Source organism: Agelaius phoeniceus, chromosome 1 (assembly GCF_051311805.1).
Source record: "Agelaius phoeniceus isolate bAgePho1 chromosome 1, bAgePho1.hap1, whole genome shotgun sequence".
Classification (NCBI taxonomy): domain Eukaryota; kingdom Metazoa; phylum Chordata; class Aves; order Passeriformes; family Icteridae; genus Agelaius; species Agelaius phoeniceus.
The window spans coordinates 107,145,234-107,162,597 of NC_135265.1; the positions used below are offsets into that span (position 1 = coordinate 107,145,234).

The following is a 17,364-nucleotide window of genomic DNA, read 5'->3' on the forward strand; positions in this document are numbered from 1 at the left end:
TTGAAAATCAAAATCTAATCCTTAAACAGGTGTATGGAGTTGGACTGAGAAATGAATGCACTTGAGGTTTGGCAAAGAGTTGGTATGAGTTGGGGAGGAAGAGGAAGACAGAGACCTGTTTCAGAGAGCAGCATCTGAAGTTTCTGAAGGAAGCCACCTGAAGTGTGACATCCAGTGCCTACCATAGAGGTCAAGGCTCAAGATTTATGAGACAGCCTGGAGACATTTCACCCATGAAGGTATTTAAAAATCAACAGGGAACATTCTGAAAGAACACAGAACCAGCAAATCAGAAGAATGTGGCTATATCTTTCTTGGTTTTGGAAGTCCAGCCTTATCTAGCTTGGGAGCCTTCTACATTAGTACGTTACAGAGTGCACAGTTCTCCCATGTAATTTTGGCATTTACATCAGTGCATTAGCAACGGAAATGACTTCCAAAACAGTTCTCATTCTTTTGATTTCTCTTTGTCACAATAATGATTCATCTCCCAGCCTCAGCTCTCCATATGCTAGTAACTCCAGGAGACTAAATAAAAACATGGGAGACTAGCAATCTATTATGCAGAGGAACAAATAAACCTGCATTCTCTGCAATTCAAAATTCTGTTAGATTTGAAAAAATTTCCTTTTAAACTGTTGTTTTGTACTGTCAAGCATATAGAGATGGTTTGTCAAGGCTACGAATGAAAAAGTATCTTCCAAAGACATACTCCTAGCTCACTGTTCTGCCTTTAGCTTTACATTAAAGAACATGCCAGTACCAAACATACACTTCCAATGGATATCATAATAGATAAAAGGAAACAAATTATTACAGAGCATCTCTTAGGGCTCAAAGTTAATATCTGCTGAGACTGGATTTATTATATTAAGCAAAGCTGAAAAATTGTTCTGTGATACCACCCCTGAGTCACAACACATAAGTTTGTGTGACTATGTCATGCCCAAAAAGCTGTGCAACTGGCTTTTTCAGTGGATACACAATTGCAGCCATTTACACCACCCTCACAATATTAAAGTTTTCCATTACCTGGCAATTCAAAATCTCCAACAAGTCTCAGCTGTTCTTACAAGACAGCTTCCTTAAATTGCAATAGTGCCCCAGGGAGCCTGTGTCACTGAGCTTAGTGGCCATGGAGCACACAATGAAGTTGTTATGGAGACTGACGTCTCCCCAGTAATTATATGCTGTAATTAGTGTTGGCTGCTACAATGTAACTATGAAGCTGTCTCCATGGAAACTACCCTAAAACCGGTATTTTTAAGGTTTCAGCAACTAGTCTTTTTTTACAGACCCTAACAATGCAATGAAGTTCACACTGATTGCCTTCTCTGCTTGAAGCTCAGCTGAGAAACACATTTTGTTTTCCAAGGTATTTGCATAGTCCCCATGGTGACTCACAGGAATCAACTATATGTAGCAAGAATAAATGTACATATTTCATACAGTGAGGACCAATCAGAAAGCAATAAGGATTTTTACCATTTTTAATTGTCTTTATCCCTGTATGTGTGCACATCCACACGCATGACAGTGCACAAGGTATGTAGATGGAACAAGCTCAGTTCTACTTTTATGAACCCCTTCTTGGAATCCTTGTAAACTTCAGGGTCACAGAATCTTCCTCTCTCAGATTAGAGATGCACTTCTCACCACACTGTTGTCACAAAGAGCTCCTACCAGTGGAGTCCAGATGGGTCTAGGACACAATTCTCCCTCTCTCACAGGGTTTTGGCTTGCAGCTGCACAGTTTTCCCAGGTTGGATGAGCAGAGATCTTGAGACAGTCTTGCACAAAGTGCAGGATCTTTGCTGCATGAAAACGAGCTGTGTTTATGGAACTTCAACAGGAGTTTATGACATTTTTGCCTAAAGCTTTATGAGGTCCAAGCCAAGAAAGAAATGGGATTTTCAGCCAAGAATCTCACTGTCACTTTTTCCTGAGCCAGCAGCATGCAAAGAAGACACTACTTCAGTCTACAATATAACCAAGTGCGCAAGTGCCAGAAAACCAAACACATTCTTGTTCTAGTTATGATATTCATATAAAAATTTTAAACAGGTTTTTAAATTCCAGAATCCTGTTCCATTAAGGCAGAGAAGAGCAAGGGAGAGACATCTACTACAGAAGGTACCCATGGCAGGACTCTTTTATAAATTTCCTGCAAGTAAATAGCCCCCAGCAGAATATTTTCTAGCACTTGCATGCTAAGCAGCAGTGAGAAAGGAATTAAGATGTATACAAATTGAAGCAAATGTTTTGGCAGCGGCTTTAAGATTGCAACAATGTGGAAAAGCATGAATTCATTTTGTTTCTCTTGGCTGGTTTGCCCCTAGAATTACAGCAGATAAAATTCTCATGTGACATGCTATATGTGAAGAGAGGTGCAGTGAGCATAACAAGGCTAGGAACCCCAGAAGGCCTGCAGTTGTGGCTCTCCATTTTATGAGAAGCAGAAAAAAGAGAATTTCTGCTTTAATAAAAATATCAGTACTTTTCCAACCATTAAGATGGATATCATCAATTATTTTTGCACTGACATGAAGAAGGATCTAGTCTATCCATTCTCTTCAAGACACCATGGGGAGCAAAGAAGCAAAAACACAGACATGAAATATAAAATCCAAGACTACAGGAGTCATTCTGAATAGCAGGAGGGATTCTGAACAGCCATTATACATTTGGGGAGAAGACTTTGGGGAGAAGACTAAACCTGCTGGGGTATAAGTACAGTTGGTACACAGAACCCACAGATAAGAGATGCTTTCAGACACTCCTGCAAAGCTGCTTTCGCAATGTCTGGCAGCCAGCATTAAACACAGGATGACCTGGGGCATACACATCTAAAGTTAACAAACAAGGAACCAAAGGAGCTGTCAGAGGATGCTTTAATGCACTAGGGAGCCTCCAACACTGTTCAGATAAATTATAGATTACATAATAGTGCCCGGGATGTTTATATAGAAAATGGTTGCATACTCCTGATCCGATGATTCTATATTTCCTTCCAACCCATGCATAGGAAAATCAGTAAACCTCAATGCAAGTTAATTTCAGTTATTGAATTTCCTTTCTTCAGGTGAGGAAGGAAGAAAAAGAGAATTCAAAATCCACTGACCTTCCCATTTGTTCTTCCTGTTTATAACAAGCTTCTTCAATAGATTCTTACTGGAAACAAGCTGAATTCCCTACTACCAGTTTTTTAGGATAACACTAAACATGATATGGGAATACAAATTCATAAGTAACCAGTGTCTTGCTGAATTTTTCCATTCTGTTAATGATTTAAATCATTTCTGCTGCTTAACTTTTAGAGACCCTAACAGGCTTCGTCACCAGATATAGATTGGCAACCTTAATCAAAACAAACTCACTGACAGCACTGTTAGAGCTCATTACCATCCTCACCAGATGCTTCTGTCTGTATATATGAGCATCTCCAATTTTTTCTTTCCAGTACATGACCCAGGATACTAGCACAGCTTTCAAATTAAAACAAGAAATCTCAGTACAGCTTCAAATCCTTGCTCTTCCGGGGATTAAATCTGTGCAAGGCTATGACAAAGCATTTTGTATTTCTTGGACTTCTTAAAAACCTTTTTTTTTTTTTATACAGATCACTTCACTGATTTCTTTTGCATTTCTCAGGAATTTATACAGATATGACTAACACATATACTATTTGCTTTCACAGAAAAAGTGCAGAGAGCATTTGTCACTATAATTATCACACAGGACTTTATACACAGATGAAACCTGTGCTTAATCTGTCTCTGTGCAAAGCAATGCCCTAACATGAGAGCTGTCAGAAATCATTACAGGAAATAATTTAAAAACCTCATGCATTGATTAAGTTGCCACAGCCAAAGTAAAGATCATAACAACAAGTTACGACCCAGCTCCAGTTTTCAAGTGAATGAAAAATTAGAGGGTAGGGAGGCCAAATATGTGGGCTTCACAAAGAATGTGTCCTTGGATGTGCAAAGCAGAGCTGATCAGATCCCATGGTTAATTTATTGGAAATGAAGCTGTGACAACGATCTCAGCCCCAGCTCATCAGTCACATAGGTACAAAGCATCCAAATGGAAAACAGATTTTCCGATTCCCTGCACCTCCCTGGAGGCCTGTGCTGCTGTCTGAGGACTGCAGCATTCTCCTTTCTTGGCTCATTTGCAAGATAAACATATTCTGGCCTCAAACACTGCTCCTTTCCAACTGCTGGTGAAAACTCCAGTCAGTCTGAGAGATTAGGAGGATGATCTAGGGCACTACTCAATCCAAGAAAAATGCTCATGTGGGAACACAAAGCTGTTGTTGTGACCAGAGGTGTTTTTTTTTTTTTTCCACTGGATCCCATTCTGCAAGTCCAGATACAAATACTTTCTATCTTTATTCTTTATCCATATTAACTTCCTTCCTTTTCTGTTTTTTTTCAAGGGAGCCAGACACTTAGACTTAAACAGATTTTTACAGTGCTAGTTAAATGCTGCTTTTCTGCACTTACAATGATTTAAGATGTGACTGACACAGCCGTGATACCTGGGCAATGCTGAGCTGGATCAGGACACAGTTAAACCATTTTCAAACACCTGCAGGAAGCAGTATTGATGATCAGACAGATGGAACTCAAATCTTAACTACACAGTACATAAATTTATAGCTCCTTGTAGATACAAGGTTCCTTGGGTTTTTGGGAGCCAGTAGATCAGCCCCTACCCTTAAGGCAAGCTCCAGTTCAGCTGTTGCTTTCTGCCTGTCTGTGTCTGTCTCTGCTTTGATCCCTGTTCTCAAACTGATGTATGGTGCTTCCAAACTTTTCAAGCATTCACTGACTTTTAACCCCAAATCAACTGCATTTCAGCATTTGGAGCAGCAGTTCCTCCATGCTCCTCATGAGTCCTTAGGTGGGTATGGTAGAACCCTAAAATAAGTCACATAGCAAGTTTTAAAACACTAGTGGAAGACTTAGGGAAACTGTTAGTGTTGATAAAATTATTAGTGCTACAGACAGATCTCATGTATTCATTATTATTGCCCTCTTCAAACTCAAGATAAGACATAATTTGAGCACTGTGTTAGAAGCTACAACAGGAAAAGGACTAATTGCTCTGTTACAAAAACCTTCCAAGCAAGATAATTAAACAGTGTACATTAAGAAGCATGCACTTTAAAGACTAAAGAACAGATTAAATTCTTCCAGTGACACAGAAACAAGCTGTAAGTTGCTATGAAGGCACATAATTTCATTGACAACAGTGGCTAGAACAAACTTCATATCACTTATGTCTAGAGATGGCCAACCCCCCACAAATCTAGAAACCCTTGAACTCTGGGAAAACTTTGATCCAATCCAGACTTTATGGCTCTGATCCACTTCATCTGGGATGGACCCAAATCTGCTTAAAATATATTTCACAACACATTTTTGTGCATTTTTTTTTCAGTATTCAAGTCATAAATACCACATGTAAAACCATTTACCCTCATTCACAACACCTACTAGCAGAGCCAGCTATTCCAATCTCCAACCCAGAATGTTAAACAAAAAAACAAAACCAAAAAACCAAACAAAAAAACAAAAAAAAAAAAGCCACAACAACAACAACAACAACAAAAGACTCAAGAGCAAGTTTTAGATCTTGGACTTTGCTATGAGGCAGTAAGAAGAAAGCTAAGGTACTAAAATCTGCACACTCAGAATGTTTGGAAGAAATTCAAATTAGTGAGAAACTCTATGTGACTTGGACAGTGGGGAAGAGCTTACAAAGCACAAACCAAGTCATATCAGTCCACTCTTGTTATCCCCACAAAAAACAAACTCATTTGATTACAGTTTCTAAAGAAGCATATTATGCAAATCCAGGGTTTGGGGTGGGGAGGGTGATAATGTAACAGCTTCATTCACTGTAGTAGGAAAGGTGACATCACAAACCACATCAGAAGGTTGTGGTTTTCAGAGGACATAGATGAAAGTGACTAGACTAAGTAAAATCTAAGCAGGGAAAAGGAGTCTAAGAAGTTCTTTTGACTGCATTCACCACCAATAATTTAAAAACTGAGTTGTTAATAGCTTAAATCAAGTACAGCCAGACCCCAGATCACAGGATAATTCCAGAAGGAATGGACCTCAGGAGCTCAGACTGGGTTACTTAGGTCTTTATCCAGTTGGCTCTTGTAAATCTTCAAAGTCGGAAACAGCACAGCCTTCCTGGGCAACCTGTGCCCTTGCCTGACTTGTATTTGGGGTGAAAAAATTTTCCCTCATACCTAATCTGAACCTCTCTGTTTACTTAACACAACTCTACACAGCACTGTGCATAGCCTGGATCTGTCTTCTGGATGACTTCTCCATAGCTACTGGGTGGCTTCTGCTTCTTAGGTGCTCCCAAAGATGTCCTGCTTCCAGGCTGAACAAGCCTGATCCAGCAGCCACTCCCCAAAATACAAGTGATCCAGTCCCCTGACTTTCCTGGCAACCCTCTGCCAAACTCATTCCAGTTTATCAATATCTTCCCTGTATTGAGGTGCCTGAAACAAGGCTCCCTATTCCAGATGTTGACTAACAAGTGCTGAGGAGAAGGTCATGATCACTTCCTGAGGAGAAGGTCATGATAGAATTTGCTGTCTATCCTATTATAAGTATAGCCCAGGATATTTTGGGGTTTTTTAGCTGCCAGGGCACACTGCTGAATCATGTCCTTCTCGCTGTCTACCAAAATTCCAGGTCCTTTTCCACAGAGTTGCTTTCCAACTATACAGCCTTCAGGCTCTATTATTGCCACCAACTCTTCCTTCCCGTGTGCAGGGCTTCACATCTGTCCTTGATGAATTTTCTAGGATTTCTGTTGCCCCATTCCTCCAGTCTGTCCAGATCCCTCTGTAAGGCAACTCTATCCTCCAGTGTTATTGACAGGTCCTCCCAGTTTGGTGTCCCTTGAAAATGTGAGTGCATACTCTTATTTCTCATTCTTCAATAAAGATGTTAAATAGGAAAGGACCCAGGACAGATCCCTGTGCCATTCCACTTGTCACAAGACTCCAGTCAGAGAAGGAATCATTAAGCTCTACCTTCTGAACATGATCCTCCAACCATTTTTTATTCATCTAGTTGTCTGCCCATCCAGACTGTAGTACTCTAATTTTTATATGATAATATTGTGGGACATACCATCAAAAGCCCTGGTAATGTCAAGGCAAATGACATCCTCAGCTCTCTACTGCAACAAAAACAGTGAGAGTTCTGGTATTGAACTTCAGGGAATTAACTGTAACTGTTGGCTCAGGAAAGACACACTGCAAACTGTGTGCAAAAATGGTTGGTGCACACCCTCATAGAAGAAGTATTCTCCAAAACACTTTGGAAAGTATAGGTTTGTATTACTGGGATGCCATAGTCCAAATCCTTAGCTGCAATAATCATCCCAGTTCCATTAGGCTCAGTCTACACACAGTATTTTATCTCAGATAATGATCCTGGGATATTGCACACCTGATATTTGTTGCCACAGCTGTATGTGCAGATTGCACAAACAGGACCAAGGAAGCATCAAGGAGGAATAGCAAGAGAAACTAGAGAGATGCAGAAATTCCTCAGTTCTCCTAGGAGATGCACAGATGCACTGTGTTCCTGTGAGGGTCTTTCTCTTACCTTTGCAAGGAAACTCCAGGCTGCATATTGCCCCGAGGTTGTGCTGCTTTTTAGCTTCACTGTGTGCAACATCAGAAAGAATCCCAACAGTCCACTGCAAAGGATGGGGAAAGCTTGTTAATAAAATCTCTTAACTTCAACTGAACAATCTCTTACAGACATCTTGGTTTTCCTAATGAAGAACTGCAGTGTTAATCCCATTTGGAGAAGGAAAGCTGGTGGACAAGAGGCTTACATTATGTCCAGTACACCTAGTGTTTTGTTCAGTCAGGGACTAGAATCTGAATAAAGTAAATCTGACACTCTTATGGCTGGTGTCTAATGCACTTGCATAATCAGAAAAGTAGAGATTATTGAAAACATGAGGTGAAATATTAACTTCAGGCATTGAAATGGCTCTGAATAACAGCAATGTTAATTTCAGCAGGAACCACACATATTTGGCAACTAACTCACTTCAACCTCCATAGAGCCTTGAACTGAAAAAATAACCACTGGAAAGTTTCTGCCTGAAGCTTTTAAGCTGTTTAAAGTTCATGAAGCCAAAATTCCAATTAGGAAGTCAAATATATCTCCACTGTATAACAAATAGATGGCTCAGTAGTGCTGGGAACAGGATACTCCAAAGTTTTCTGCTGACGATTAAGAGAATTTTGATTCTCAAGTCTTAGAGGACAGCAGTCCACAGAACTCCTGTAGCCAAGACTACCCTTAAGGAAATTTTGTTCCACATCTCAACAGACTTTATGGAGCTCATGAGGTTTGGCTCTGGATTTTGTTTCACTTGTAACATATATACAACCCACTAATTGTGAACCAGTGGAATGGTGTAATCCAGCAAGCAGGGAACAGAAAGGGACTTCAAAATATGTAAGGCACAAATCACTGTGAGGCATAAGATTACAAAGTGCTGTGGGAGCTGCATGGAAAAGGAGATAGGATCAACACAGCAGACAGGTGGTGAAGCAAAAAGTGCCTTGGTATTCACAGAGGGTTCTGGATAGAGGTGCCATGTAGTTGGTCCCCTCTCTACAGCAGCAGGAAGGGTAGAAAATGGTGGCTCCTCAGGTCAGAAGTTCTGTGTTGGGCTCCAGTATATCAGCCAAGTGCTGTTCCTGTGCAACACACGTAGCCAAGTTCCAGCTCAGCTGCATGTCCATACAGGCACCAAAGAGCAGAGTAAGATAACTTGTCAGGAGTAGAAGGCATTGAGAATTTTTGCATTGAGCCATAACACAAGATCCTTTGGGATGCATGTGAAGTCTGAAGCCAAGGAAGCAGATGCTGATTTGATAACAAAAGATAAGCCTAAACTCAGCAACTTGTTGTAGAGGATGGAGTGCTGAGCAGTAGAGCATTCCACTCTGAGAAATGAATGAGTTCAATGAAACAACATTGCCCATACTTTTTTAAGAGTCCAGTAGCTTATTTCAGATGTTCTGCCCTGCTGTGAAGGGCTTTCAGTCATGAAGATTTGAAGATATTTAGTGCAACTCAAGAGATAAAAAAGTGAAACAGCAAATTATAATACCTAAAATATTGATGTGACAATTAACAGCAATTTATTTCATTAAATAAATTGAGCACTTTCCACGTTACTACTGATGCTTCAGACATTTTTCAGAGGCAGTAGATTTAGCTGCATGAATTGCCCTTACCTTACATTGCATAGGTTTTCCTTCAAATCCCACATATCTACAAAGACACTCAATTATAAAATGTAGGAGAGCAACTGAGATGTTTGTTTCTCCATCTAACCATTCCTTTCCCTTTCCTGTAGTGTACAGTGCTACCTACTACACATGTACTGAAGGTGGGCCAATGGAAACAGAAGTGGGAAGCTACCACAGAGGTAAATGAAGTGAATGAGAAGAATATCTGGGCTAGACTGATATCCATTAGAGCCTGCAGTTAGACCTCATCTTCAAGAAAAATAGATTTCCCCTACCTACAGAATACCTAATTGTGAGTTACTTGTAGTGTGGATAGACCACACTTGGAAAAACATAACAAAAACCAATATACATTAGAAATTATTTAACAGTCATTCCCAATATACCCTTTCAACAGAAAATCCAGATACAAGTCAGAAAATGCCTTTCAAGAAATATTTTTGCCATTAGTTAGAATGAAAATATCTTTTTCCCCCTCTTAAAAAAATACTTTAATTTGGTAAAAGACTGGGGGGAGAAAGACAGGAATTAAAAAAAAATTAAGATCTATGGGAAACATATTTATGGTTTCCTGTGAGAATTATGCCAATATGCAGTGAACTTTTGCTACTGAAAATAATGGAATGCTTGTTAAAGCTTTTCCCTTTTACCCAAAACAGCATTCTGCCAAATCACAAGATGTACAGGCAAATAAATCCATGTACACCCATATACTGCTGAAGACTAATACTTAGTAATTGCTGCAAACAGCAAGTTTGGGTTAATCTGACTTCAGAAGCATTTGAGAGATGCTACGTATCAAAGCTTTGCTATATTGGGTAAACATTATTTTACTGGTGAATGGGAACTCTCCCAGTCCAAGTGCACTCACTCAAGGATACACATACTTTTAGCACATTTGAATCTCAGGCCATGAAATGCATATCCACAGACATGCAAAGGTTTATTCTTTGCAATTCCACTGGCTTATGGCAGCAGAAACTAGTATAAATAAGGCTTTACATGCTACAAAGTTTTTAACTGAGAGGATAGGCTGGAAGTCAATTGAACCTCTTATTTTGAAAACATTTACATGACCTGTTATATAGAGGGGTTACCTGGCACAGCAGCTGCTATGAAACCTGTAGAAGTACAGGAATGGAAAATCCAAGGCACTGAAGAGATCACCTGAGAGACAAAGCAATACACTCAGTAGGTGGGAAAAAAAATTAACCACTGTTACAAGCAATGCAACAGCAATTACATGAACATTACTAGTTTAACATTCCTTTGAGCCTTTACAGCTGGCTGGCTTTTCATTTATGATGCTTTCCACATTTCTGGCGTGTTTAATGATTTCTCTCTGACCTTGCTTCTAGCCAGTTCTTGCCTTTGGTTGAAAAAGGGAAAAGGGATACCTAAGAGTATTTATTCTTTTCCAGTGTTCAGAAGAAACAAGTTGCAGCAGTTGCCAGTGGACAGACATGTATCATATCCACTTCTTTTACTGTGCAGCATGTGATAGCTTCTACTGAAACAACAGGAAACACAGACATATGGTGGCTGCTTCCCCCTCTGGCATTTGAACTCTGTAACACAGAGCATGTTGAGAGGTTCAAAGAGTTCTGCTAGGTCTAAGTAGAGCTCTTGAGTACTTGCATTTCCAGGAACCTGGGCTTGGGTGCTCTTGGTGGCAGTTCCAGGAGTTCTCTGGCCTTCAGGTTCTACAGAGTTACATGAAGCTCCATCTTTCACTTTTTGAAATGCAGAACTGTTTCACTTAACATGTATGTCTATCCTGGTGGGGGTTTCCTATATACACAATCTGCACCACCAGGAAAAAGGGAAAATTTATGTTTCTTTAAATGCTTCCTTCTTTGTGTTTCTGGCTGAACAAATGTAAGCAACAGATGATCACCTTTACCCTCCTAATTATGAACACACCAGAAGGTAGGAATATTAGCCACCATAAAATTTCTCACTTTTTACCACCTGATGGGCTGCTACTTCAAATCCTGCTATGGGCCCAAGCAATGGGGTCCTTGTTAGGATAGCAACAAAATAAAAACTCTGCATAGCACTGGGGACAATGCAGAGAAGGAAACTCAGTTTCATAGGGACTGCTGGGACACTGCTCTGAAGAGGACATGGTGGCTTAGGGAATCCTTGTTCTTTACCATGCACCACCTCAAAAACTGTTCTTTGTTGTCAGTCCCATACTGCTTGTTTGCATGGGACAGCTAAGAATGGTATTGGGAAATATCATGTAACTTACACCAGTTATATACCCTTCTCTCCTCTTCCTACATGATAACATATTATTGGTCATATTCAGGGCTAAAATCCTAAGGGTTCAGTTGCTAAAAACATGCACAGAAAGCAAAAGCAACATGGAAACCTAAGAAAGGAAGAACTCAGTTGACTTTACCTGCTGGATGGGATGCAGAGGCCAACAGCACCACACTAAAAAAAAAAATATATATTTGGATACTACAGAATTTTATGACATGGGCTGAAGACTATAAATTGACAGCTTTGTGTTTTTGTGTTTGTTTTTCCATGGTGAAACTTATTCCAGTTAAGTAGAATAACTGAGACATAAATACCAATTAAAAGAAAACACAAGTTGATTGGAAAGGAATGTCTGGGGTCACCTAATAAAATTTCTGACCTGAAGTAGGACTATCACAAATATTTGATGATGCCCTCTGGTTCTGTTTAAAAAAGGCATGTCTCAGAAACCTACTAGCACAGAGATTCCCCACCTCTCTGGGTAACTTTCCCAGGGGCACTCTACCCTCCCAGCAAAGAAGTTTTTCCTGCTGTCCCATTTTTAAACCACCAAAGTTGCAATGTATGGTTGTTGCTCCATATTATGCTTATTATTGCATGTACAAGTTTAAAAACACATGAAAATAAAACCAAGTACCAGCCCAAATTATTCACACTTTCCAGATACAAGTGAACAAGAAAACCAGCTGTGACCACTTCTTTATCTGAATTATTATCACTTAGGTTTTCTGAGGTCTTACAAAGACGTCACCTTTTTGCATTTTTAGTATAGGTTGTACAGAGCCTTTTTTAGTGTTACAGATTCTTCTTGTAAATTTCTCTTCTTCTTTTTTTGCACATTTTTCATTCAAAATCGCTTCTAAGGTTAGAGGACTAGAAAAACATTCTGGGGTGCTGTGAGATGGGATAAGCATGCATGTCTGTAGAGCTACAGCTTCTTCCAGTTACCAACAACATACATCCATGACAAGCTGTAAGGACAAGTGGGAGAAGAAGGAAATAGTATCTCAAGAGTTTGCTTCTTGGTAAGCAGCAAGCACTGCACTTACAGAGGTAAAAAGACATTAATTGATGTTATGAATGCTCTAGCATTCCAGGCCAACTCCCTTTTCCAGTGTTAACACAGCTACCATTTCCAAACTGTTCACTCACAGCTGGTCCCAGCTCTCTACCAGACCAAGCTTCCATGCTTGGTGACCTGCCCTTGGCAAGCTTTGGTGTACCCCAGCATCAGTCACAGAATCACCTGCAGCAAAAGGAACTGCAAAGAGCATGGAAATCCCATGGCCAAGGAAGCCCTGGGGGAAAGCTTGTCACTGAAATCAGCTGTGGAACACAATAGGCTGAAGGAGGAAAGGGTTTATGAGGGACAGACAGGCAGGTATTTTAGGCTTCACACTTTATAAGTCTTTGAAAGGCATCAGATGGTACAGTATGTTCACATTCTCAATATTAATACATGGTTTTAAAAGATGTTATTGCCACAAAGGCATTAAACAAGGCAAAGCAGATCACTTACAATAGGTAATTTGCCCTACCCCTCCTCCCCACACATGGATGCTCTCCCTGTATAGGGATGCCAAGAGTAATTCACAATAAACAGGTTCAGTTCCTTGGTTTCCTGGTAAAGAGAGAAAAGGAAGCAAAGGTCTACTGCTTTTGACTGAATAACAGAGAAAATAGGAGACTGACAGGAAAAGTGGAACTGTATCAACAGTGGTGAGAAGTAGGGCTAAACCATGCTTCTCCACTTACTTTTTGAATTATTACATTTTAAACAAAAACCCACTGAGACTGGGAAATAGTCAGAGAGAAACTTCCTTCTGCAACCAAGAGGAATTGATAACCCTAACAGACATCCCAGGTTTTGGTCCAAACAAAACAACAGGAGAAAACAAAACCTTCATTGTGAAGCGCAGGGCAGGTTAAGGCAAATGGATTAGATGGCATTACAGCTGCTCTGTAGCCATGCTCTGAATGAAGCATCTGTAAAAAAGACACGATGATGCTGTAAAACCAGATTAGGGATTCAGAGGTTTCTAGCAGGACAGCCTGGATGGATATGAGGCTGCAGCAAAAACAAATTCCATGTGCTGGATTTTTCTGCTCCTCTCTTTTTCCCCCCCTGTACTAAATACTGAGGGCTGGGTCACTCATGGTTTCCTTTCTGAAAAAAAGAGGTTTTGTCAGCAAGAAAAGCAATTTATGCCTGCAAAGCTGCTCTCCCGTATTGCAGAAAATCTACTGCAGCATTTTTAATTCACAAAAGTGACAGATTAGCAGCTCTTCCAGAAGCCAGATGTAGTTTTGCTGCATAGAGTAGAGCCTTTACCTCATAACTTTGCCATTTATTCACCATTTGAAATTTTCCTGTGTCTGTTTTCTCCTCACCAATGGCTGCCAGGCCATCTAGGCATGCCTTTATGAACAAATTTCAGACAGAGATGGTATTGGGATGCATTGAAACTTTCTTGCAGGTTCTTCACAAGAAGTAAAGTACCTCTACCTGCCTCAGCATAGGAGAAAGCCCCGAGAGGAGCTACAACTTGCTTCTAAGACATTTATGTCTCCTTCAACATGCCAGGCAGGCATTACTGCTCCTCCTCTCATGCTACCCCTCACTAGCTAAGGGGGAGAAATCTGGCTTCCCCTTTGATAAAAAGTGGGGGAACAGAAAGGAATAAAAGAAAATATAAGATTATGAGAAAAAAAACCACGGTAAAGTAGAACACTAAAGCAGAAGTCAGAGTACAGAGAAATACAATACTGCAGTTGAAGAAAGGGGGTGGGATCAAGAGGATTGGAGGATTAGAGACAGGATCTTGGAAGTACATTGACCCTCTTCTCTTCCTCCCTGCCCCAGATGCTTAAACACAAGGGAGAGAGATGAACTGGATGGGGCTGGGCACTGAGAAGCAACATTACCCCTCCCTTCTCTGCATAGCACAGCTCTGCTTTCCCTCCTACACTTGTTCCTGGCCTGGCTCCCTCTTCAAAACCATTGAATAATCATGTTGGAAGTGATGAAGTGAGAAGAACGCCAGATTTCAACATCAGCAAATATTTCTTCAGATCTGTTTGATTCTGGAAAGTTCCCATTCATATACATTTACTTAGGGTGTTCTTTTCTTTCAAACTGTTCCAGATTTCAGAACAAGAAATAGTGCATGGTGTGTAAGGACAGCATATGTTAGGAGACTGCTCATTTCAGCTGCACTTCTGGAAGCATCCAACAGAGCCTTCTCTTATATATATATATAAATATATATATATATATTTATTTTTGCTCTAACATATTGGTACATTCTAACATCCAGTAATTTGTGGCAGATCTTTTAATCTGTTTCATGCAGGCAGTCTCTACACTCAGTAGAGTACAACTGTGCTTTCATACTGAACTGAGAAATACTTTGAACATAATAACATGAACATTTTTAACATAATGAACACTTTGAACATAATCCTATGTATTTTGCCTATGTATTAGGAAAAATTTCTTCACTAAAAGGCTTTGGAATCAAGGATTGGAATAGGTTGCCCAGGGCAGTGTCTGAGTCACCATCCTTAGAGGTATTTTAGAGACATTTAGGGACAAGCTTCAGTGGTGGTCTTGGTAGTGCTTGGTTAATGCACTCAATGACCTTAAGGGTCTTCTCCAACCTAAAAGATTGGATGATTCTAAACACTATCTGGCTGTGCCCACACAGCTGCATGTCTGATCTAGGTTAGAAATAAAGAGCTTTAAAAACCAATTGATAATAGTTTTAGGAGGAGAAAGTTGCACTGATACCACACTAGCAAGTTCTTTAATAAATCATAGAATCATACAATCATGCTTGTATAGACAAGACCTCCAGTACACATTAAACTGTCCTGTCCTGGAGGTGGAACTGTGATCGGTCATGGCCAGAACAGTCCTTGAGAAGGCCGGAGAAGAAGAAGCAGCATATGCCTTAACACCTTCTAAATCACAAAAGTTACTGCTGGGCACCCTCTGACAGAGATAATCCATGTCTACAGTAACTCTGACCCAGAGCTGCCTGTGAGGAGTTAGCGCTCATGCAGAGAACATTCCTTTAGTCAGTGATATTTAAAAGTATTTTGGATTGTTTTCTACAGAAATCAAGTTTGTGCAGTAAAGCTGGGTGTACATATCTCCACACAGCTCTCAAACATGCTGAACAGCTTCATCCAGATTTGGGAAGTGGCAGTGGTCTCTGAGATAACTACATGTGCAGGGGTCTCACACAGAGGCAAACCGTGCCCGTGCCTCCTGCAGCAGGATTCCAGCCCCATTAGACACTGGAGGAGACATGTCATGGTGGTTGCAGACCAGGAGAGAATTTCTGCCAAACTTTACACCCTTTCAAACATCATTAGCTATTTTGACAAAACAAAACTCTAAAAAAATTCAGATGTCACTTATCCCATTGTCCATGGTACTGCTTGTTTTCCCTAGGCAAGATGAGATCCAAATGCTATGGATTGTGAACTTCTCTAACACACAGAAATGTATACCCATACAGACACACAGACATACAGATATACACAGACTCAAACCAAACAAATAAGCATCCAGTTTGCCACCTCCCTTAAGCCACCTTCTTTCCAGCAAGATGCTTTGCACCATCATCTTGTTAGCTATGCTGACCTTTAAGCCTCTTCTTGGGGAAAAACTTTGGAAGCTTTGATAACAAATCTTTGCTCTTAAACAGATGCTGAAAATAGCCATCTTCCAATTTGCATAAATCCATTGTTGGATTGTTTGTTAGTTTCTTTTCTGTAAAAAGATCAGTTTTAGAGACATATACTGCTGCACCTCACAGTTCCTTAATGAGAAGTTTCTCCCTTTCAAAAGCTTCCAAATAAATTATCATACTTTTCATGCAATGTGGGACTCCTGCTCTCTGCTGGACACAAGTTCACAGAATTCAAAGGGCCAAAATCATGAACTAACAGAAACAGCCCAGCCCTTACTTTTCAATCAAAGCTGAAAAAGTAAGACTTTTGGCCAAAATCTAAATTTAAAGGTTTAGGCCTAGATACAATTTTCAACTAAAATGACAACTGAGAGACATTCAGGCAGCTGCCAAATGAAAATCAATTGATTTTACTGCTTGGTTCATGATTTCCCTTCAACACAGAGAGGTAGCTATATCTCATTCCAGACTTCATAGGTTATTTCTGCATGTGGCAGCATATTTGCAAATTCCATGACTAATTCTTCCAAAGTTTCAATAAACACACCTACCCTCTTTGTGCAAAATTGATTTTCTTTGCATTTCATAGTAGATGGAAAACAACAACTGACTTAAACAAGAGCCTACTTCAAGCAAACTGATATCCAGATATTGTCCATTAATGAGGCCCTGGTGAATCATAAAGGCAAAAGCAGAGGCCTGCCTGACTTCTTTACAGAAATAGGAGATTTGATTGAACTAAGACAGAAAGAGACACAGTGTTATCATATTGACTATGCTCACAAGACAAATGGGAATTGAAGGAAAGCAACTGTCATACATTGGTGTCCCTGATGTACTTTTATCAAGGATCTCTCATGTGGCCAGACAAGAGCACATATCCATCTAATCAAATAGACTGGCACAACTTCACTTTTGTTATGCTTATTCCCAACTTCTGCTCCCTCTTTCACTCCTTCTGACCACAGAAGGAGTTTCTTTGAATTTATTATTCATACTTTGTGTTCCCAAAGGTGACCTTAGGTGTGAACCCAAGAAAAGAGGCCAATATATATTAGATGTGATTTC

At 40.1% G+C, this 17,364-nt stretch overlaps 1 protein-coding gene across 2 annotated transcripts in view; it reads right to left on the reverse strand.

Annotated features, from left to right (window-relative positions):
• Positions 1-17,364, reverse strand: part of SLC35D4 (solute carrier family 35 member D4) — a 55,065-nt gene that overhangs the window by 17,005 nt on the left and 20,696 nt on the right. For both annotated transcript variants that reach the window (XM_077184904.1, XM_054642000.2), the window contains exons 11-13: positions 11,733-11,767; positions 10,423-10,492; positions 7,653-7,746 (exon numbers count right to left, since the gene is read on the reverse strand). In XM_077184904.1, coding sequence (XP_077041019.1) covers positions 7,653-7,746; positions 10,423-10,492; positions 11,733-11,767 — 199 coding nt within the window. The remainder of the gene's footprint in view (positions 1-7,652; positions 7,747-10,422; positions 10,493-11,732; positions 11,768-17,364) is intronic.